A 24,374-nucleotide genomic window follows, 5' to 3' on the forward strand; every position below is an offset into this window, starting at 1 on the left:
TTAGGTGTGAGCTCAAGAAGGATTAAGATATATTTATATAGAGATCTTTTCTATTTTAGCTGAGCACCTACAAATACTGGTGGTTGGACACACTACAATAAGAGGTAACAATGCAAGTTTTTACAGAGAAAGAAAGAGAGAGTGTAATTTCGAGTAGTGCACACAAATTGTTTTTTTTCTCTTCGTATTCTCTGACCCTTCTCTCTGAAGGCGCCAAATTGTTTTTAAAAACACATTTTTTATCATTATAACTGATTTTAAAGAGCAACCATCATTATGTGAATTCTAAATATAGATTTATTTAAAAAACATGCAGCCCAAAGATTCTGAACCAACAACATCGCATGCAGGATGTTTACAATGTTGCTGTGTAACCAGTGTATTTCGCTCTTTAGCCCTCAGTCATAAAGGCTTAAAGGCTGGTTGGTTCCCCCCGGCAACCTCAGCTGGTTTGTGAGTGATTGCTGGAGGTTGCAAGGAGATGTGTGGTGCAGGACCAAAAACCTCCTTCCAGTCATTGTGAGCTTGGGATGCTGGCAGCGAGTTTGCACGGAAGTTCCTGATACGTCTGCAAACACTCGCCAACTGCTCCTCTGATAGAGTTACACCTTTTATGCTGTGCCTAAGTGCCTCGTGTAATGTTCACCTACACACTCACTGGGGGCAGCTCAGGGTTTATGGAGAGAAAATATTCTCAGAAGGTTGATACATGCGGATGATGTGATCCACAGCTGTAAAATAAATGTATAAATGTGTGTAATTCTAAGTCTTTCCAGATGTGGGTTCCACAGTACAAATGTGAACAGGCACAAAAGGATTTTATATCCAAACCGGAACAAGCAGTGATCACAAGCATTTTTAATTTCAGTGTCACGTGTTTTTCACGTTCACAGAGTAGTGTACACATATCCAAGAGTGTTTGTGCCACGCTTCACACCATCACCGTGCACGTGCACTCGAGGATTTCGGACGATTTGGTGTCAGCTTCACGGAGCCACATGTTTAAGAAAACTGGGACATATGATAAAAAAAATCTCAGTTTTTAGTCGTGGAATGACGAGTTATCCACATTATTTAGAAGAAAAAAAAGAGTTTTGTTTTTGGCAGTGACACGGGAAGTCAGATACGGGAAGTCAGATATGCCAGTTTTCCGGTTGTACTTAAACGCATTTGCATTTGTTGACATGTGAAACTGACACCGTAAAAACTGCAAGCCTGGCGTGCACGTGCAACGTGATTCGTCCATATCAGGCGATCATTTTAGGCATATTTGATGATTTATAGGCGAGTGAAAAAATGTCACAAACATTCTTAGACATCTGCAGACACAGGAAACTATTTGGCCCGGAAAAACAGCATATATGTGGTGACGTAGAAATAAAAAAATTATTTTGTTCAGGTCTGGATCTATTTGTAAAATATATGTGTGTATGTGGATTGGAACACACTAGCAGACACACACACACACAAACACAGATTTACACACAAATCCCTGTGAACACTTGTACATCTTGGTTCACGCATGTGAATCATCAGACTAATTTCTCTCCACAGAATCAAAATAAATGTTACACCCCCGATTTAGGGAAAGGGGTCTGTGACCATGTAAAGCTGCACAGACCCCACGGATGAAAACACACCGGCAGTGCTGTGGCGTGCAGCGTGAGGTGTGACGTCTCGGCGAAAGAGCTAAATTTAGACCGCATCTTGAATAATAAGCGAGAGAGTATGACAGAGGAAGAGGGGGCATAGTGAGCAGAAGCAATGAAGACTGAATCTACATATATTTCTTTTCTTTTCTTTTCTTTTAATCAAAAAGCGGTTTTAGTTGTTTATTGAAGGAGGAAGGAGTAATGCAGCACGAGCTCATTGGTCGTGAGAAGAAAAACACAGACTCGAAGTAGACAGGGGGCTGGGAGTGGGGCGGTGCTATGAAGAACGTGTATCTACTCAAATTCAGAGTGTTCTATTCAAGGTATTCACAAGTCGGTGTTTACGGCAAACCTGAGCTACTTCTGAGTGTTTCCTGCACTGCCGGAGCAGCTCTCTGAGAGGATGTTTTTGTCTCTCCGGCTCACACCTGGAACAAGGAAAGACTGAGAGAGCTTCTTCTTCTTTCTTGTTTTGTTTCGAAGTGTCTCTTTGTTTGACACAAGGACCGTGTCACTGTATTTATTACCTACCTGACACTGGAATAAGCGTTTTTCTCTCGATAAACGGACTTATCATCACGCGCTGCTTGTGTCAGGCTCTACAGCGCGAGATCACTTTGTTTGGTTTGTCAGCTGCGCGGAAATCTTGAAGAAACTTAGCTGTCAGGAATCTGCGCTTTTTTATTTCTTTTTGCACACGGTTTCCAAAAAGCACTTCACATTTTTTGCTGACCTTATGCTTTTTAATATAGAGATTTTTTTTCTTAATCTGACAAATTAATCAAGTTGCTGAAAGCAGCAACGATAAACGCCCTTTATCAGATAAGCGGGGCACGTTTCCTGTACGCACAAGGAAGACGCTTGCGCTCAAGCACTCCAAGCGCACGGGCAACACCAAGTGCATAAAAAAGAAATTTAAAACGAAATAAAATCGTCCATCTAATAAGATGACGGACGGCCCAAGACAACGCAGCAGCACGGCGGGATCTGCCAAGGATGGTGCCGCTGTGAAGGAGTCAGGAGGAGGTGTTGCGCTCAAGAAAGAGATCGGGCTGGTGAGCGCCTGCGGTATTATTATTGGTGAGTGTCACTGCTGTTGCGTGGGAATGACATGTGGTGCAGGCTGTTGTCTGACAGCACAGCGACGAATCTTTATGTTGAATGTCTGAGGGTCTGAGAATGTATGAAAAGTGTGTAAAAATGAGAATATTGCAAACAGGGACGGGACTAAGCACTGCAGAGAAAATCAGAGTATACAGCCACCTGCTCTTCAGTTATGAGCAGGGTAAAAAAAAAGCTGCACTGGGATCAAATTCCAGATTTGAGGAATATAGTTTACAAGTTTATGATAATGATGATCATTTGTGTGACTCTAAAAGCAATGCAGAAATGTTGCCAACACATATAGTAGTTAATCAAAAAGGGCGTTAAGTCTCCATCATGCTTAAAATGATTAAAACAGGCAAACACACTCTCTACAGAGCAACCTCACATGACACCTGGAAACAGCTTAACACAGGTAGACACCACAAACTAAACTTATATTGTAATTGAGTCTGCCCTGTAACAGTCTCCTGCCCCTTGCCCCTGCAGTCGTTAATCACTGAAGCTATCATCATTTTTCTGTAGTCAATTTTCTGCAGCAATCAGGATGTTGTCACTTTAACTCATCTCTGAGGAGTGGTGCATGCAGTTTTTAGGCTCATGTGACTGATCTGAGCCTGCAGCTGTAATTTAGTTAGGATTGACTGGAAAATGCACCTTTAGCCCATTATAATGCACACACACCAAAATACACACTCAAAATTTCAACCCTACAGTGATACTGGATCATATTACTTCTTTCAATCCGCTTACCATATATGGTTCATCAGATAAAGGGTTAAAGACATTTCTCCAGCCACTTTAACTTTTAGTTCAGTTATTTGACTCCTTACTCCGGTAAAATGCAGGAACCTTTGCACGGGAATCCACCATTCTTTGTAATTACAGCTGAATACTGCACCGTGACACTTTTGAGGAAAAGTACTAATAGAAAGCTGCTTTGCTGTGTATTTGAGTATCGTGTTGAGTGCAAAGACCCACAAGACTGTAAAGTTTAAGATCAAATCAGTAACATTTTGATATTTTCATTATGGATTTTCACAAATTTTACTCCATGACTAAGACTCCTGTAGTGATAATGGCCACTGTTCATGCTTAGAGTGTTTAATAAAGTATTGAGTACTCCAGCAGTCCCCTAAACTGCAAGGAGTGAGGAGTAGGGAAATGATGACAAAGCCTTAAGTCTTCGAATCGTTCAAAGTGCTGTTTTATATTACACGGGGCAAACTGTAAAATAAGCTGTATGTACTGCAGCGTAACATAACATGCAAACTTCTCTTGGAAGAAGCTTTCCGAGGTCAGAGATAGAAGCAATGATGTCATCAGGTGTGTGATTGATTAGCATTGTTTTAAATGTTGACTGATTGATTTTCAATCAAAATAGTTACCAAATAACCAGAAATTGCTTTTCATTTCAATTCAAATGACCACAATCAGCCTACTAGCACTGTCACTATCCTCATGGATCAGATGGACCCAGTTAACCGCGAGCGGTGAAAGCCATCCCTCATTTGTCTAACAGCAACAGGGGTCTCTCGATGCATTATCATCATCACATGACAAACTGATCTATAAAAACTTTGGGGTAAAATATGGCACAGGTTGTCCTGCCAGAGTGTGGGGTCCTCATGCTGACCTTGCCAGGAGGAATAGAAGGGCGGGGGATGAGTCACTCATTCACGTGTTTCCACGGCAACGGGAGAAGAGAGGGGAGACGGCGGGGTGGGTTGATATCCAGAGAGGCTTTCAACAAGAGAGGAGTACAAAAAAAAGACGTGGCAGGGAGAGATGAGACTGTTACTCTGTGAAATCAGACGCTGGAGATCCCTGCGCATGCTGACAGCATCCTTACTCCACCAGCTCAGCTCCACCCTTCAACACACCCGCATTCATCACAATCTAAACTGCTTGCTTTATCAATCTCCATTTACCTGCCAATCGTTAAGAAATGTTGGGGCAGCACAGGGCCGGGAGGTTTTTATAGCCCTCCATAGTCCACACTCCTCGGCGCTCAGCCCTCTCGTCCTTGGCCAAGTAACTCATTCATGCCACTTCAGTTCATGCCACTTCAGTTCATGCCACTTCAGTTCACGCCGTCATGTGCGAGGGAGACGTGAGCTCAGGTGACTCGACTGATCCTTTGGTTCACGAACATGCCCCGCTGGGTTTCCATGAAAAGGGTCGAGCACACGAGGACATCAAATGTTTTTATGGCCTATTGTACAGTTCAGGCATTTATCGCTCATACACGTACACACACACACACACAAATGAAGACACGTAACTGCAGAAAGGTCCAAAGCCTGGGATTAGAAGTGAACTTTTGGCCATTCTTGGCTCCACCCTGATAATGCTGCTTTATTAGCTTGCCTGGCTTAGCCATGTCTGAGCTGCACTCCAGTCTTTGTATTATGTAAAGAAATTCCTGGATGAATTGTACTTTTATTAAATATTAATTTCTTTTTAAACTGACTCACATTGCAGAGCCTAAATCCAGGATTAATTGGCAGGATTAATGATAAATAGACAAACAAGCCTGCCTTTATTTTGCTTCCTCTTTTCCTCTTCTTGCTATCAAAACCATTAATGCGTGTTATGTCCGATTAATTGCTTCAGTGTAATAATACCTTCCTTTCATATTCAAAAGCATGCACGCATGCACAGTCTGAGGCTCCGGCTGAGGGCCAAGCAGCAGGTTGCCTCAGCTTGGTAGCTGTTTAAACAGGGATTTGCAGCTGAGGGGAAATACAAAGACTAATTCTACAGAGCTTTGCAAAGGCTCATCTGGGTTATATCATAATGCTACACAAACACACACACGCTGCCTAACATTTATAACTTGTGGATGCTGTTTGGTTGAGTGGTATCTTTAGGGGTGTCACAGGGAGGCTCAGGCAAGCTAATTTACACAATAGGCTGTATATAAAAGAGGGACATAGGCATCATTTGTCTACAGTCTATGTAAAAGACTGCATATATAAACGGTGGTTAATGTGGAAACCATCGGCTTATAAACTACGGTTTCAAAGTGTTGAGTGTAGCATTTTAGCATTTTCTTTTTTCTTGTGGAAAGTTGTCTTAGCCACTTTCTTGAGCAACGTGCGTCTGTAATCCGCTGTGACATTAAGACTGATGCTGACTTTGCAAAAACACCCTCGGAACAAAATGTACTTACTGGGGGGGGATGAACACCAGACTCCTCAGAAGGTCTTTCATTACAACCTCAACACAACAAAGCAGCATGTTCCTGTCACTCAAAGTGGCCTCGCCCATAATTATGCACAACTAAGCCTGAAAATATTTTAAATGGGTTTATATGTTGTTGCAATGTAGACTAAGACCTTGTTTTGTACCAGATTAGAAAAATCTTAAATCTGTTTTAAAGTCGGAGTTTTAACACGAACACCGCCTCATTTCTGTATCCAGCATCAGGTGTTTTTGTGTTTATTTTTCATGGCATTGTTTAGATTTTGGTTGTCGATGCCAAGTCTTACTACCACTTAAAACATGCATGTTAAGTGTTTTTATTTTTGCTTCATCTCATTCTCTTTTTTGGTGTTTTATGTTAAAAAATTATTTTGCATAAAGAATTACGTATCATTTAATTTGCAAATTATCGTTACTTTTTAGCTACTTTTTATTTTGTTGGGGGGGGGGGTTGCATGACTGCTCTGGTGACTCATGTGGGCAGCTGAATGTACCAGACAGTGATCCCAGTTTCTATTATGCATCACATAAAATGTGGCTTCCTAGAAACCTAGATATGAAAAAGTGGTCTTTCTAATTCCTTAAAAATGAAATCTTGTTTTGAAAAACAAGGACCAGAAATATGCTCAGAGGGCACAAACCAATCCTCTTCCTTTATGAAACAACAATCTAATAAAAAATATATTATTTATATTTTGTAGTTAAAAATGTACCTAAATATGTAAAAAAAGAACAACTTTGTGGAGATTCGACAGCTCAGACTTTTTATCGCCTGCTTATTAAAGGTGATGCAGCGCTCAGCTGGTCAGAGATTGCAAAGAGTTTAGCAACTCCACATTAAAAAACCAAAAACACCCTTCCAAATTTCTTTCCCATTGGCCTGCTTGGAGACAAAGGGATGTAAAACAACAAATGTAAGAACAGGAAACATGCAGATTCCACATTAGTCAGCAGTCTTGCACCGCAGTGCGCAATGATGCACATGACATGAACGCACTACATGCACATGCACATTTGATTGCCTCTATAAAAAAGTCTCCCTTATCTAAAGCTCAGAGCATAAACACATTCAAAACAACATAGATCAGACACTTTACACTCAAAAGCCTCTGGAAAGTCTACCAAACTTTATGTTGCACAGGCAAATCCACCCATCCAGACCGTTTTACAAGAAAAGCAACATTAATGCTGAGTCAGCAGATGGCTGCTTCCCCCCCCCCCCCTGCCTCTAGATGTTAAAGGTGAGGCACTTTCTGTCATAAAGATGTCAACAAAATCAGGGGAGAAAGAGTTTGTTTGTCTCCTTTTTACCTTTAAGCTGCAACTAGCGTTATGTAAGCCAGCGGCTGCTCTCGCCACTCGCACACGATCCATATGGAGTCTGTTACAGCTAAAAAACAATGTGCATGTTTTTAGTTGCGCACATGCCTTTGACTTAGATTGGGCTAATCTTAGAAAGCCGAGATACCACGAGCGCTTAAGTAGAGCACCATTGTGTGTGTATGAGTGTGCAAACAAGGGAGGATTTTTAAAAAAAATATTGTTTGATTTAGATTTATACAGGCCTGAAGAATCAGTCCTGTATTACACAAGAAATTAAAAAAAGCCCACATGATTTCCTGGAAGATAAAATGGAAGTAGTTTGATAATATTCACAACTTAGAGCCCTAATCCCCCAGCTTGGTATGAACAGGAGTCGACAGCAGCTTAAATACTACACTTTATCTGCAGTTATAGCGGCCACAAAGGATCCACCTGATGTTGTCTCGAGGCACAATATGATAGCATCGTTCATATCTCTGACTTTTCTACTGTAACACTGCACTCACTGTGATTTAACCCAGCCAACCTTTGACCCCGGCACTTTTCCCCGTGGCTGATGGTATCAAGCCTTCAAACCACAGTGAGCTGAACTTGATCAGTTCTCGTGACCGCCAACGTCAGCCTTATCAGAGGACTGAACGCTTTCGTGTTAGACCTGAACCCAACCATCCGTCTCTTTCATCTGCTGTGCAAACTGCTCTCTGACGCTCATTGAATATGTCAGGGCATTATTCTCCCCCCTCTGCATCCACGTTTCAGTCCTCCTCCCTCTTTGCACTCGTTAACCCTGCTCTCGGCCCTCTTCCATCTCCTCATAGCTATGCCAAGTCAGCATATCGCAGGTTCCCACTTTGCCAGGCAGCTCGACTGATTCATTGCTGTTGAAACTCTGCTCGTTCTCTCTCTTATTTTTTAAAGCATCTTTTCCATTTTACTCGTGACCTAACTATTTATTTCCTGTCTAGTTTGTCATATGTCTGTTTCCTCAGTCTTTCTTGTGGTGCTTCTGGGTGAATTCATACACCAGTGATCAGCCATCCACTTGTATAATAATCACAAGATAGTAATAAATTGGTAGAGCAGTTGCCCTTATAGCCACACTTTGTTTTCTAATAACATTGGTCAAGCCCTAAAGCTAGACAACTACTTCCCATAATGCTTTTGGACAGCACTTCTGAAACGTGAACCCTTTCTCTCGCTCCCTCCGCCCTCCACCAGGTAACATTATTGGCTCAGGTATCTTCGTCAGCCCAAAGGGTGTGATGGAGAATGCCAGCTCAGTGGGCGTGGCTTTGATCGTCTGGATCATCACCGGCATCATCACCGCCATCGGGGCGTTGTGCTACGCTGAGCTAGGCGTCACCATCCCCAAGTCTGGAGGAGACTACTCCTACGTCAAGGACATCTTCGGCGGGCTGGCAGGGTGAGTGAGTCGTTCGTTCTTTTATAGATGTCACACATCTTCAGGGGTAAATCAGCACCTGTGTTTTAACTCTTCCCCCATTGGAGGTCTACTAGGGGTAACTCTGTTTTGTTTATTTTAACTGAGGAGTTTCTATCATATTTCAGGCCTGGTCATTGAACAAAAGGCCTCCGAGTAGCTTACTGGGGCCACCCTTCGAAAAAACAGAAACTTATCCTAATGGCCCTGAAACCATGTTTTTATTGATTATATACTGAGGTGTCAAAACTCAACATTAAGGATACGGGGGGGGGGGGGGGTCGCCAGCTGGAAAAAGTTAAGACCATGACGTACAAAAAATAGGACACCATTTGTTACTAATTGAAAGCTGATTTTCTCCATAACAAATGTGTTTTCAAAGGATAACATCTTTGTAATTGGAATGATTTATAGTTCAGCTTCTCTCTTTGGACTTTTTTATTCACTCTCACATCGGTGAGGGCTAAGAAGCCCCCAGTCATTCCACAAAAGGTTTGGTTATTAACTGCATAACAAAGAGAAGAAGGGCCTGAAATGGGCCAGAAACGACTAAAGTTAATTTGACATGGATTTGACGAGTCCTGGTGGATTATCCAGCTGATGGAGCTCAGATGTATGGATCCAAAGCAGGTCCAGAGGTACAAGCACAGCAACCAGATATAACATATTAATAACACAAAATCCCACAATGACGTTAATTTTGTGAAATTTTTGCATCTAAAGTCCACCGTAGAAAGGTGGACTTTAGCTTGTAGCCAGCTGCAGATCTTAGAAACAAATATTCACCCAACTGACTCAAATTAGTTGCCAGCAAATGAGCTTCCAGGTGACTCAGAGAATCTCAAATGGCACGCCGCTGTGGGGGTTTTCCATCTTTAATGGAAAGTTTTGAGTTGACTTTCCGCTCACGGCCTCCTCCCATTCATCCATAAATGGCTTCTTACAGCAAGAGCTTGGGAATCACGCTAAGTTAGTTTCCTAGCAAAAACAATATCGTTTGTTAGCGAAGATTTCACACACACTAGGCCTTTTCTCAGAAAGTAAACACACATCAGACCATTGTTGTTTTTTTTTCCAACTATCACAAGGATGCATATTATCAAGATATTCTGGGAGAGGAATTCAAGCAGACCAAACAGACAATGATTGTTTGTGTCTCTTTGTGCGCAAACTATCAATACACATCAATGAACATCTAACTCCAGAGACTTTGTACTCTGTGGCTTCACATGCTCAGTTTGAAGTGTTGGGGCCGCACCGTTTCCATGTGCCCTCGGTATAGCATAAATAAATCCATGTTCAAGGGATGTTTGTTTTTGTTTTGCTGCTCCCTTTGTCCCCATCTGTGTATATGGGGGCGTGCTTATAAGTCACTAACTGGAATGGTGGGTGTACTTACATCTCCTTCGCAGCTGTGCGAAGGCTGCTCGCAGAAGAAAGAAAGAATTTGAAAATTGTATCGTCAAACACTTGAATGGACAGCGCTTCATGCACAAAGGGCCTTTGTTGTATCAAACTGACGAGGGTTACGTAACACCTGTAATGTCCCCTACACGGAATACTGTAGGTGTAGCTGGTTTCAGTGGTTTAAGTGGAAGTTAAATGGAAACAAATGATTCACAAATTTCTCTTTACATTCCATCATCCTAACCGCAAACCCTTCTGAAACTCTACACCGTTACTTTGCTGTGCCCCACACCGTAAACTGACGTGCATTTACTTAGAAATGTAACTGCAGGCCATGTTGTAGCCTCGACAAGTGGGCGACACCAACAGCTACATCTGTAGCTGTCGAGGGCGATGTATGGTTACATTTCTAGGAAGATTACGGTGTAGGGTTTCCGAAGGGCTTGCAGTTATGACGTACCTAATGTGTAGGTTTAAAACAAAGTCGACTGAAAACACTAGCAACAGTGTCAGCCACTTGTGTAGTCTAGGTCAAAGACTCTACAGAGACTCAGTGCAGAAGAAAGGCATTAATGTTAGCATTTTAGTTTTTAGGTGGAATGCTAACTTATGAGCTAACAGAATCGGACATTGTTTTCAAGCTGCATCCACAAACTTTATACACTGATATATTTAAATACTACTTAGTGCTAAATAACTTACAGATTGTTCTTTTCATAATTTATTAACAACCTAATATTCAACAAGCCCATTTTATAATATTATAGATAATTTATACATTAATTAACATTAAAATATTGCAGCTAGTTTGGTATGCTTCAAAGTGTAATGGTAGATTAGCTTGTTTCATCGTTGTCACCTTAGTTTATCATATGTTTACACATTAAACCCAACATATTTTTTTTTACTGTATTTAACTGTAATAAATGTAGGTTTTAGATCCTTTTAGTAAAGTAAAAAAAATACAACATTTACCTGAAATGTACTGAATTTGAGTTTTAAAAATGCTAAAAGTGAAGCGAGCAGTGTGAAAGGGGAGTTTTTCGAGAGTGACTTTCAAACACTGGTGTGGACGTTTTTTAACAAACACTCACAAATTCTAGTCGCCATCCCATTAATGCACTCGAGTGTAATGATCCCTTTTTAAGCTTCCAGAGAATTTAATGGAGATATCACGTGTACGGTTGTACCTGTCACTCCGTTAAGCCCCTGAGCTCTGCTAAATCTCGTGTCATCAGTCCGATATTCATTTTATTCCACTATTACTGATATCTGCCTGTTTGCATGTTTTTGTTATCGTGCTGAGGCGAGTGAGATAAGTATTGTCAGGCATGTCTATCTAAACTTGTTTATTTCTGCCCAGATTTGATTAGTGCAGGCGCTGATGTAAACATTTTAGTGATAAATGCAGAGGAAACAAATCATGTAAGATGAAAACGAGGTGAAAATTACAAAATACATCAATGTGAGTAAACAGTGGTAATAAAAAATGTAACAAAAAACAATGGGCTGAGGTGATATTAAAGCAGACAATGAGTAACATGCGGCGTGTTGGTGTATTGTTTCACTGTTGCGTTTCTCCATGACTACTGCTACTTTGGCAGGTTAAAAGACTGGATGAGTCACCCCATTTTAAACTGTTGCCAGGCAGAAATGTTAGTGGTCTGGGTTAAACTAAATGTCGTTTCCCTGCACAAACACAGGAAAATAACGGGGCAATGTGCCGGTAACCTAACATCAAAGTAGCTGCAAAAAAATGTTACTATTTTAGTCACAAGCAGCATGAGATTTCCTCTCTTTGCTTTGTTCTGAGTGATGCAAGGAAGTGGTTCTATTCAGTAACTGGGTCATTTGTTTTTTATGTTAGCTGAGTATAGCAACTGAAGCCATTCATGGCTCCTCTGAACCCAAAGGTGACACTGTTGTGTAGCTTCTTTTCCTAGTACAAACTATTAAATTAATGTAATGTGGAGAAAGTGAAATAGGCATGGGTACTTTCATAAATGATTCACTAATCATTGACTGTTACAAGCTTAATAAACCATGAACATATGAACTGTTTTATTGACTTATTTTTGTCCATTAATACTCAGTTAAAGTTCTTTCATAACTATCCCTTCTTTTTGCGCAGGTTCCTGCGGTTGTGGATCGCTGTGCTTGTCATCTACCCGACCAACCAGGCTGTGATCGCGCTGACGTTCTCCAACTATGTCCTGCAGCCTCTGTTCCCCACTTGCTTTCCACCAGAAAATGGCTTGCGTGTGCTGGCTGCCGTTTGTCTTTGTGAGTAGCACATCACATCTAACTCGTGTGCACATGCCCACACACAAATGAACCACAACCCAGAGGTGTGTTTTCCACGTCATGGAGGACAGACTTCCAACAACTAAAATAAACTGAACTACAAACTCTGACTGAATTTAATGGCGTTAATGCTAAACTGGTGAAGGCATTGACTTCTAAAGGTTACATAATAATTTGTGAAACACAAAAACGTTTAATCAGTGATGTCTATGAAGGTTCTCAGTCATCCAGGTCATCGTAGTCTAAGGAGCTTGGAAAGAAAAGCGTCTGGACTTCTTTCTTGAAGACGTTTCAGCTCTCATCCGAGAAGCTTCTTCAGTTTTAAGAGCAATTGGTGGAGAGTCCCAGATTTCTTAAGACCTATTGGGTGTGTCCATAAGAGGGTCATGGACCCCCTATTGATCCTCTGCCTAATCACACGAGCCAAGGTGTGAAAACGGGTGTTGGATCTCATAACTGGATTATAGATGGCAGACAGTTGGTGTCGTCAGCCCACTGGTGTCGACACCAACTGTCTGGAGTTCTTCAAGAAACGTAAAGAAGTCTTTCTGAGCTGCTTAGAGTGGGGGTTTAAATTCTGCTTTAAGTATTGGTTATAGTTTCCTTGACGCATTGCCATCATATTTTGGCTCGGGGTCAGTTTGGGTCCGAGTGGTGTAAATGTCATCATCAGATAATGAGCAGAAGGCTCTATGGAGACCCGGTGGTTGTGTGATTGCTCAGACTCTTACGTGGAGACTTGACCTTACAGCGGACTTGGAACGATGACTTGATCGTCTTGTCTCCGGCGCTCTGTGTCTGCAACAATCGAGTACAATCGAGGGTTTGGGAGACATGTTTCACCTATTTTAAGGCCTAGTTCACTTCTCTTGTGGGAGGGGCTTAGAGCAAATATCTGCTTCATGCAGCTTTAACAAACAAGTCTAATAACAGCATTTAGATGTTGTGGAGTTCAACATTTGAAAGTCCTTTCAAACACATTTTCCAATGCAGCAACTGTTGCTTTGTTGACGTCATCACATCCAACCTATTTATAATTCACCGACTGGTTGAGTTATGACTTTGTTTATCCAGTTTATGCCTTCTATCCCAGTTTTCCCCTGTTTTATGAAGCACTTGTGTTTTTTAACCCTCAGTTAGAGGTCATGTGAGAGAGGAAGTGCACAGGGAGCTGGCAGAGTTTAGCCGTGAGGAGTAAATGTGTGGAGACAAATGGAGAAACGTGTTGGCGCCAACATGACTGTGGTAGATTTGAGTACTTTGACAAAGTTCACACACACTAGACAAATACTGCAGGAAGCCTTGAGACACAAAAAGAGACGGTCGTGAAGCCTGGAGAAGAATACGTGCACTGTTTGTGTTACCTGGCGGCGATTCGTGCGTTTCATGTATACATTGTTTTTATTGGGAGCTGTGGTCTAACCCCTGCAACTGTAATGAAATGTACTGGGGAATAATGAGAGCAACATTGATTTTAGGTCATCTCTTCTAAGGTACTGCAAAGTGCTTTCAGCTCTCAGGAGGACAAAGGTTGTGTTCAGTGTGGTGTTTTCTGGATGCAGATTGATTTAAAATATCTCTCTCTGAGTTAAACTGCACACTAGTTCCTTCCTCGAGGCATTCTCACTCACTCATCTTGTATACTGCAGCTCTCTCAGATGTTTCCTGCATCTCCCTACTAAATCCAACTCTTGTTGTTTTTAAACTTTTTTTTCTTTTTCGCCCTCCATCACTTTTTACCTTTACACTCAAAAAATGGTTGGACTTAGATCCTGAAAGTGAGTGGATGACTGCAGCATTTCTAATCAAAAGGCTGGTGGTTTGATCCCTGCTTCAGTCTGCATGCTAAAGCGTATAAAACATGCATAATTAAAAATGGCAAATACAAAGTTTCACTTCGTAAGTTTTTCAAGGGAGAGTGAAACTTTTTGCGGAGTATTGTGTATTTTGATTTGCTTCCCATGATGAGCTCAGCTCGCTGTCCTGTTTGGCTTAATGATGCTGAAAGCTCACTTTCTAAAAACTTGCATGAGAATGCATGAAAAGACATTTAAATGTAGTTGACCAATTGATTGCTGCTAATGACCATAGCCAAAAACACTACTGCTACTTTACTAAGCTGGCAGAATAAGCAGTCTTATGCTCTGAGTTATTTGGCACCAAATGGGTGGAAAGCAATAATTGCTTGCTTACATTTGAAGAAATGTCATTTGAAATTGGCAGAAGAAGCCCTGTTACAACAACAAAATAGCTACATGGCACACTTCTGGTTGGAAACACTTGGAGCTTAATGCGGGAAAGCCTGTAAATACGCCTCTGAAAGGGCTGAAAGGGATCAAACTTGATAACCATCATGGTCCTTGACAAGATATACAACAAGCATCTTGGTGCTGACGAAGCAGGCAGGAAACAGCTTCTTTGATATTGTTTAGTTTTTCTGTTTCTGTGTGAATACTTTGCTTTTTATGTTTCTGACACATTGACCTGTATTAACCTGCCTTTTTTTAATCCACTTACACGAATGCCTTGAAGCCAAATGTGCTTAGCTCTACCATGAACTGCTAGCACATGCTTTATTGCGTAATTCTAGATTTTCTTCTTTCTTGAGTCGATTAGACAGATGTTGCCAGGCAGCTTTTAAGGGGAAAAAAAGCTTGCTGATGATTTGTTGCTATTTTCTTGTTGTTCAGAGAAAAGTTGGTTAAAGGTCACCTGCTCGTTTCTTAATTTGTGGATCTCAGCACTTGTTTATTTGGGTCTGTGTTTAGACGTACCTGTGATTTCGTAAACATGGCCTTTGCAGAATGTTATGTAATAGTTTGCAGGATATTGCCTTACTTATTTATTTCCGGATTAGGTGACAGGCAAATCAGACAGTACCAGTCACTGGGCAGTTTGACAGCGTCATGCTGCATGACAGGCTTTTATTTTTTTAAATGGTGTACCATTTCAAAGACATGCAGGGGGATTCTTCGTGAGGTCTGCCTCTTCCTACAGATGGCTCCGTGCAAGGTCATAATTCTCCAATGTTTTCCTACAGGCTCATGGTTAATTCAGGACATTTTCCTATACACACACACACATGCACACGGAGCAAATAATGTCTTCATTTTGTATGCTGTGCTTAGAAAAAGATCAGCAGCTCCAAGTTCCAATGGTGCCTTCAGGTGTTTGTCCACAATCTGCCAGTCAGCAGCACAGCAGGAGGGAATGTTTATGCTGTAACTGAAATGCAGAGCAGTGGGAAACATCATCTGGCTCTTAAAACTGTTGTTACCACCAGATCAGCTTTGGGATTTAATATGTAGTTAATGAGAGTTACATAAGAATCAGTCTTGAACTAATCTGCATGCCTTTTGTTTCCTGCGTTTGTGTGGAAGAAGTAGCAGCAGGAGATGCACAAATTTTTTGCGTAGCTCCACCACAACTATGTCCGATCTGCAAACCCCATCATGTGCCCCTCTTTGTCTGCATTGAGCACACACCTGCAGTATGTTAATATCATGCATGTCCGTTCACGTGCATCTGGCTTTGTTCCCCGCAGTGGCAGCTCCGCTCAGAGTTATTTAATGTGATGAACTTAATCCCACAAAGTCAAACAAGCTTATTCTTTGATGGCACCCTATTGGCCTGAACCCACTGGCTTGTTGTGCTCAGCAGTACAGATCAAATCCATTATCTCTTGTATGTGTTAGCTTTCCCATGAGGTCAAAAGCTTTTCTAAATACATTTTAGGGCTTTCTAAAAAAAAATAAATAAATTCTGCTAAATGCTAGATGAGCAGGATTAGAGAGCTCTGAAAGGACCAGACAGTTAGAAAAACATCGGTCATCCCTACCAAACTTTAACATGTCGAGTAATTTGTCGAGGCCGCGCTTATCTGGCTTCATCACATCAACCCTGATATGAAGCTCTCTAGTAAATACATCGACAGGAGCAAGTCCACAAACTTTCAAAAAGTAGCAAACACATGTAATGTTGCACTATATAAGCATGCAAGCATAGAAGTACTCCAAAGTGCATTCACACATTGCATTATTCATAAATCGTCACTCGTGTTGTAACAACTAATTGCTTCCTTTTAAAGGGAAACCGCAGGTGAGGCACACGACGATAATGGGTGAATGTGATGATGCAGCAAGGGAGTCAAAGGTCGCTGCTGTCCTACATGTGCGGCTTTAATCTAATTCACTGACCTATCTATCAGGGTCATCAGTGATATATCTCATATCTCCTTTGCCTGTTGGGCAAAATTATGAGGGCTGCAAACAATGCAGTGACAGTGCCTTTGAGTGAATGAAGTGATAAAGCAATTAATGCATAAACCAGCACAGCCTTCAGTGTTACTGATCAACAAATTTTATTCAGTTACTGTTACTTCAGCTCATAAACGCCCGACCCCAAAGATAAGTCGACATAAGCATGCTCAGCAGAATACTTTTACACAATCTATACGTAGTCTGACTGTTTCACAGTGCAAATTTCGTATATGTCCGGTAATAATAGTAGGAGTGTCCGATCATACGTGACAATCTGAAATCAATGATATTGAAGGATTCGGTTGAAAAATTGGAGCAAAGTGAAGTAAAATAAGTCCAGTAAGGACCACAAGAAAGTCATTATGTCCATCTGTTGTAGTTTTTGTTGGTGGTGTGGTTCTGTTCTGGTACCTCTTGTTTTATGCTTGCAAAGCTGAAAGCAGAGAGGGCAGCAGCAAGACCTCAGACCAGAGCATCCATTAATGATGGTAGGTATGCTCTCGGCTAACGCCTGATTTAGGAATCTCTGTTGAGGCTACCACATAACCTACGTAAGCTGTCAACGTCATTGCCGATATTTACGCTGGTATGTGGTGAATTATGTTAAATACCTTGTGGTCCTTGTCCCAGTGTGTTTCATGTGGTGCCAGCTGATAGAAACAAACAAAATGCTGGGACTTTTTCCCTCCTGGGTCTTTGCTCTTTGTTGTGGTCAGTTGTTTTTTTCGGGTACAAAACACATTTGTCCCTCTAGTTCTTTCCCTTACATCAGTGCCGAGTTTAGATTCAGCAATTGCCCTCCAGGACTTCACTGACATTTGTGAGTCCTTACATTTGTGCTATGATTATTGCTCCTAACTATGATACGATTTTTAGGCGATGATTGTTATTCTCATTCAAACACTGCAGCGAAAAAGTAGCCAGAAACATGGCACAGGTGTAATTGGCCAATCGCAGTAGTTGCTGACTGCACCGACTCGACGTGTAGTTACATTTTTAGGTAGGTGCAGGTCAGGTTACATTGTAGGTTACAGGGTTGGTTTTCGTGGGTTTCGCAGTTAAGACGTAGCCACTAAAGGCTAAATTCTCTGAAACGTCTTGATAAGACGGAGCTGGGGTGGAGTCGGGTTGCAAAGTGGCTTGCATATTCATATTAAATAAAAGAAGGCAGAAGCAGCCTAAATAGCACAGTTTAATGAGTTGGTCACAGAGAATGATATCTGCTGAGCCGTCAGCTGCTGCGAGCTGGCACTGAGATCAGCGACAGCTTGCAACTGAGCTTGATTTTGAGTATTGGCTGAATTAATGCTGTCCTTGATTTATAACTGTGTGCTTCTCTCTTATTAGTGCTGCTGACATGGGTGAATTGCTCCAGCGTGAGGTGGGCCACCAGAGTGCAGGACATGTTCACTGCCGGCAAGCTGCTGGCGCTGGCACTCATCATCATCATGGGAGTCGTGCAGGTCTGCAAGGGTAAGCTCACCGCTGCCATATGTGCATTCATATGTGCATCGCTCACAATGGTTTCGCCATTTCTTGCACACACAGACACAGACTTAGGGTCAGTGGGGACACGCTCAGTGTGTCGGGACAGTAAAGGCTTCACATCAGGGGTCAGCGAGTTGCTGGGGCCCTTTTGCTAATATCAGCAGGCTTGTGAGGGTTTACAGCACAAACATGGCTTAGGAAGAGTTATTGTAAGGGCAAAACTGGGATTTCTGCACAATTGTCTGAAGATAATGAAGAGTTCAAAGGCTGATTTGATGGGAGGAATTTAGCTCATATCTGAGGAACTGTATGCAATAGAGAGAGTGGTAGACATATCTTTAAAAACAAGCCTCAATAGGGGATTTAAAAGAATAAAAAAGAAAGAATGAGGAAAAGCAGTACACATTCTGCAAAGTCACTTTACAAGGATTTAACAAAATACCTTTTACAACTTGTTTTATACACGCTGATTTCATTAGCTGATAGTTTTCAGCTGGGCTCCCTACAGCATGGCCAGACCTCAGAGGAAACCAGGCTGTTTACCCCGGCAGCAAAAGAAGTTATCAAACCAGAGATAAATGATTGGGAACAGGCCCGCTTAATTTGGGAAGGTCATGCAGATTTAAGAAATGAACACAGAGAACCATAAAATAAACTGCTTTTTGTTTTTTGTTATCTACTATGACTTGAAAATTGGAAAAGTTTGTGCTATCATTGTAAATGTTCCATTGTGTTTGTGCCAAGCTGAAGATTTTCTCCTCTACCTGTAGGAGAGTACTACTGGCTGGAGCCTGCCAACGCCTTTGAGCCCTTCCAGGACTACGATGTAGGTTTAATAGCCTTAGCTTTCCTACAAGGCTCCTTCGCCTATGGCGGGTGGAACTTCCTCAACTATGTCACAGAGGAGCTGGTGGATCCTTATGTGTAAGACCCTTTAGGCTGCCTCTCATATACATATATAAATATGAAGCTGCTGTGTGTAGAAAACCACATTCCCACAAGATTAAATGCCTCACTGCCACAGGAATATATCTGATTTACAAGCTGCTTGTGACTGTTTGAGTAATTAGCAGTCACATACCAACAAAGCTTATGTTTAATCTCTGATCCTTTTTGCTAAAGCTCTCTGAAATTTATGTAACTTAACAATGGAAAAATTCCCCCTGACATTCCCAGCGTCTGGTCACAGATGTAGAAATGAAAAAGTAGCGACTTATTTCCTCATTTCCTATTCTTTGGTAACCTTTCTTATCCGTTAATACCCCACCTGTAAAACATCCTTTTTAATTTCCTTCCTTAAATCTTTTGCTTTTCTCTCAGTTCTTAAGTGAAATATTGTGCTGTATTGTCTTCAGGAACCTTCCTCGTGCCATCTTCATCTCCATCCCTGTCGTGACCTTCGTTTACGTCTTCGCCAACATCGCCTATGTCACAGCCATGAGTCCTCAGGAGCTGCTTGCCTCAAATGCTGTTGCTGTGGTGAGTAGCTGTGGTGGTCCTGTCACTTCATTCAGACACACCTTGTTATTTCAAATGAATGACACCCTCTAATGGTCGTTGTTGGTAAATGCATGGGCAATAATACTATGACTGTGTAGGACAGGGTTGGGGAACTTTAGATGTGTCCTTGATCCAACACAGCTGATGTAAATGGCTAAATGACCTCCTGAACATGTCTTGAAGTTCTCCAGAGGCCTGGTAGTTAACTAGTCATTTGATTCGGGTGTGTTGACCCAGGGTGAAATGGAAAACCTGCAGGACACCGGCCCTTGAGGCCTGGAGTTCCCACCCCTGGTGTAGGATCTCAGGCGTCCAGGTCATGGTAGCCTTGAGAGCTTGAAAAGAAGGGAGCTGGATGTGGTTTTTTGAAGATGTTTTGCCTCTCATCCAAGAGGCTTCAGTTCTCAAACAACTGGTCCAAGAGTCCAAGATAATATACACCTAGTAGGGTAACTATCCCCTTTAGAGGTGGTCCTGAGTTGTCACCAGAGCTGTTGGAGACATTATGGTGGGTGAGTTTATTACCTGGGACTCTCTGCTAGTTGTTTTAGAAATGAAGACATCTTGTGTGAGAGGAGAAACATCTTCACAAAGTCAGAGAAGTCCTGTTGCCTTCTTTTAAAGCTCTCAAGTCAGTAATATTAGTGTGTTAGATCAGTGGTACAAGGCCCTGAGTACTGATTACTACAGCCCTAACCAAGAGTTTTTGTAATGCTTCTTCTTTTTTTTTATTGTGGACCCAATGTTTAAAAATGAAATTTTTATAGTAAATAGTAAAAAAAAAACAGGAACTTTTCTGTGATTTGTTTGTTTGTTTATTACTTTATTACTTTGGCATAGTATGGATGTCCATGGGGGAGGCCTTTATCAGTAGAAAAAGCAGTAAAGGTTTAAAAATACAATTCAAATTTATGCCCTTGTTGACATTTTTCAAGCTACCCAGTGGGCCAGATTGGGATCTTTGATGGGTTGATTCAGGCCCCCGGGCCTTATGTTTGGCACCAGCGAGCTGGTAGTGATTAAAAAGTAGTGGATGATTCAGTTGTAGGGTTAACTGGCATGTGACAAAACTTGAATGTAATCTATGAGTACATGTTAAGCAGTCCAGCTCCAGTTTAAAGTAAATGAACATGAGAGGTGGTGTTGAAGTGGGTTTTGCGTCTATATAGGTCTTCTGTGTGTACATCAGCTATTTCTATCTCCAATTAAAACACATACTTATGTGCCTTTATGTCTGTTTATCATCCAACCATCTCTCCATCCCAGACTTTTGGTGAGAAGCTGCTCGGAGTCATGGCGTGGATCATGCCCATCTCTGTGGCTCTCTCCACCTTCGGGGGAGTCAACGGTTCCCTCTTCACATCTTCACGGTTAGTTGGACTAGACTGACTTGTATCAACAGACTATGTACTATGTAAAGTCAGTGTTTGACATCAAGGCCAAAGCTTTACTATGAACTGCTCTAACATGACACATTTTGCATGGATTGTCTCAGTAGTCCTCAAATTTAAAGTCTGTTCTTCATAACCAAATGTAAAATGTGGCAGACAGAGAAGTCAACTAGGGCACTTGGTTTGGAGCAGGCAGCGTTTTTGGAGAGGTCGAAATGAGCTTTAACCTGCTTTTATGTCCACTAAATTCATCACAGTCGTAATACTGAGCACCCAGACTCCCTCCAGTCTTTCTTGCTTTCTTCATAATGTTTGGCTTCTCCCTCGTGCTAACATTGTTCATTGTGTTTCTGTCCTTCTCCCTTTGCAGACTGTTCTTCGCTGGAGCCAGAGAGGGCCACCTCCCCAGTCTGCTGGCCATGATTCATGTGACACGCTGCACTCCCATCCCTGCCCTGCTCTTCACAGTGAGTACTGCTCTCCCTGTTACACTCCTCCATATTACCTCTACCACATTACCTCTACCACATACACAAGTTCTCCTGTCTCCATTGACCACACTCAGTTAAACACAACAAACCTTTCTCATTCCTCAGTGCCTGTCCACCCTCCTCATGCTGTGCACCAGTGACATGTACACCCTCATCAACTACGTGGGCTTCATCAACTACCTCTTCTATGGAGTTACTGTCGCCGGGCAGATTGTTCTGCGTATTAAACAGCCCGACATGCATCGGCCAATCAAGGTCTGTTCATGTGGTTCTTTGGTTTAGCTTTGTACTCAATATATTTTGCACTTTGCTTATTTAAACAATGTAAATGTCCATTTAGTTCAGCTTTAATGGGAATAGCTTTTAATTTGAGTTAAATGAATGATTAAAAAGTGGTTTAAAAAATTGTTCTTTCTACGTTATAAAAATCTGTTTTCCTCTCTCTCTCCTCTCAGATCAGCCTGATATGGCCGGTAATTTACCTCCTCTTCTGGGCCTTCCTGCTCATCTTCTCCCTCTACTCTGAGCCCCTGGTGTGCGGCATCGGCCTCGCCATCATGCTCACTGGTGTCCCAGTCTATTTCCTGGGAGTCTATTGGGACAACAAGCCACAGTGCTTTGACGCTGTTGTTGGTATGTCCCCATAAATCAGCCCAATATTTTTCTCTCATTAACTTAATGATTCATTTAGACACAAAATGCTTTAAAATAATTATATATTTACAGAAGCAATCATGACCAGTGGAACTTCGTGTCATGAGATGTAGCTCTTGGGTTGTTTGTAGTTGACTTTGATGTGAATTTGTTAGGATGTCCACTCCATGACTGCAGTGTTATAAGATGTTATAACTACAAGTAATAGCAGTTGTTTTTCTTTATGCTGTTTAATAACTGCATCATGTAGTCAGACAGCCTGCACCTCAATCTGTCCTCACTCCTTTTTTTTTTTTTGCTCTCTTCTCCCAGATAAAATGACATACGTGGGCCAGAAGTTCTGTATGGTCGTTTATCCTGCCGAAAGCGACAGCAGCAGCAGCGGGAGCGGCGAGGAAGGCGAAGAAATGAAGGAGGCCAGGGCTCCTCTGTCGAAGGAGGACAGAGACAACCGCAAATCAGCAGACTGCTGAAGTGCAACTTTTCACATCTCACCTGCTCACCAAATAAACAAACATATGCAGACACCCACGTGGGTGCACACACACACATGAAAACACACATCTATACACGTGCCCGCACGCCTAGTCTTTTATTTGATGTCAAATTAAGTAGTCTGGCCTCAAACCCATCAAAAGTGCAATAAACAAAGGTTAGCACCTTCCATTTCATCATCATCATCATCGCCCTGCCCTTTATTCACTATCCGCAAACTCTCGCTGTAAGAGCGACTTTTTTTTATACGTTTTTTTTATTTCTATCACAAGACTGACTGTGATGACTTCAACGCTTTTTTTGTTCTTAGTTTTTTTGATGTTGTTAATCTGTGTTTTCATGCGTTCAGCACACCCGAGCTGCATTTTGATTGTGAAAATCCGATTCAGATCAAGTCATTTCATGTTGTGATGTACACTAATGCTGTTTTTGTGTTTAACTTTAATTCTGAAACATTTCTCATTCATTTATTTTGTAATTGTGATAATTGCTTAAGTTTTTCTAGTACTATTAATATATTAATTTTAGTGTTTTCTAACACCGTATTCATGTCAGCTCTTTTTGTATTCTTCGAAGTGTGAATGTGGGACACCTGTATTGTATTAGTGGTGCACAGGTTTTTTTCTTAATTGCCTTAATTAGAATATACTCGTGTGCTCGTGTGCCATTCCAGCTGCGGTTTGACGGATGTGGGGACTTTTTCTTTTCTTCTATCAAAAGAAAAAAACAAAAAACAAAAAAAACCACACTACACAGCAGCACGGGCTGAAAGGAGCCCGCGGGTGAGTCGCGCTCGTTTTCTCCATGCTTGCTTCGCTCGTGTGCTCGTGTGAACGCCTGCGTTTAAGTGTTTCATGACCTTTGATGAAAATGTTTTTGTAGCTTTACTTTGTAGCTTTGTTGAAATCAGTTTTATGCTTTATGTAAGGCATAAGCACAACAGCTTTACAACAAAATGATATTTTCGAATAAAGTAATGAAGTAGACAACATTTTAGTGCAATATTACGACTGATACCAGCAAAATCTGAACACGCACCCCTGAATGAACTCATTACATGCTGTCTGGTTATGTTATGATTGTCCTGTACATTCTGGTAACAACACTCCCACGCACATAAACACACACTCCTGTATCCACAGCCTTTCTAGTTTTACACTAGTGTCTCAGGGCATCCCCACTGCCTTCTCCTTACATACAGTACACTGCCTAAAACCAAACACATCCGGCTGACGGCTTGTTTGAAAAACAGTTTGTTAGTTGTATATGTCTGTACTGGTGCTTTAGATATTTATTCCTCAGGAGTCTCAGTCACACAAGAGGATGATAAGTGTTAGAAACCAGTATTGTAGAGATCTGTCTTAAACTGTAAGAGGAGCAGGGTTTCTTGGATGTCTTTACAAGTACAATGATGTGTTTTGTGCCTGATTGTGCATTTACACCAGTGTCATAACAGTCTGTAGATTGTTTCTTAGTAAATAAAAATAACCACTGACTAATGTTTGAATTTTTAATTAAGGCCTCATTTATGTCTATCTATCTATAAATGTACAAAAAATAATTTCAAAGGATGCTTTTAATGTGAACACCTTCGATCATGGCATTTCCATCAGTTTTTATGATGCAGGCCTGGAAACTTTTTCAACTCCGAAACAAAA

At 41.6% G+C, this 24,374-nt stretch overlaps 1 protein-coding gene across 1 annotated transcript; it reads left to right on the forward strand.

Annotated features, from left to right (window-relative positions):
* Positions 1-1,719: 1,719 nt before the first annotated feature.
* slc7a8a (solute carrier family 7 member 8a) lies at positions 1,720-24,230 on the forward strand. The gene is made up of 11 exons (XM_084923984.1): positions 1,720-2,732; positions 8,505-8,709; positions 12,266-12,417; positions 18,045-18,170; positions 18,956-19,109; positions 19,541-19,664; positions 20,952-21,055; positions 21,447-21,543; positions 21,673-21,822; positions 22,023-22,200; positions 22,534-24,230. The coding sequence occupies exons 1-11, from the start codon at positions 2,600-2,602 to the stop codon at positions 22,692-22,694; spliced, it is 1,584 nt and encodes a 527-aa protein (XP_084780110.1). The 5' UTR covers positions 1,720-2,599; the 3' UTR covers positions 22,695-24,230.
* The last annotated feature ends 144 nt before the right edge of the window (positions 24,231-24,374 follow it).

This window comes from Perissodus microlepis, chromosome 3 (genome assembly GCF_051167445.1).
Source record: "Perissodus microlepis isolate ML-2025 ecotype Zambia chromosome 3, ASM5116744v1, whole genome shotgun sequence".
Lineage (NCBI taxonomy): Eukaryota > Metazoa > Chordata > Actinopteri > Cichliformes > Cichlidae > Perissodus > Perissodus microlepis.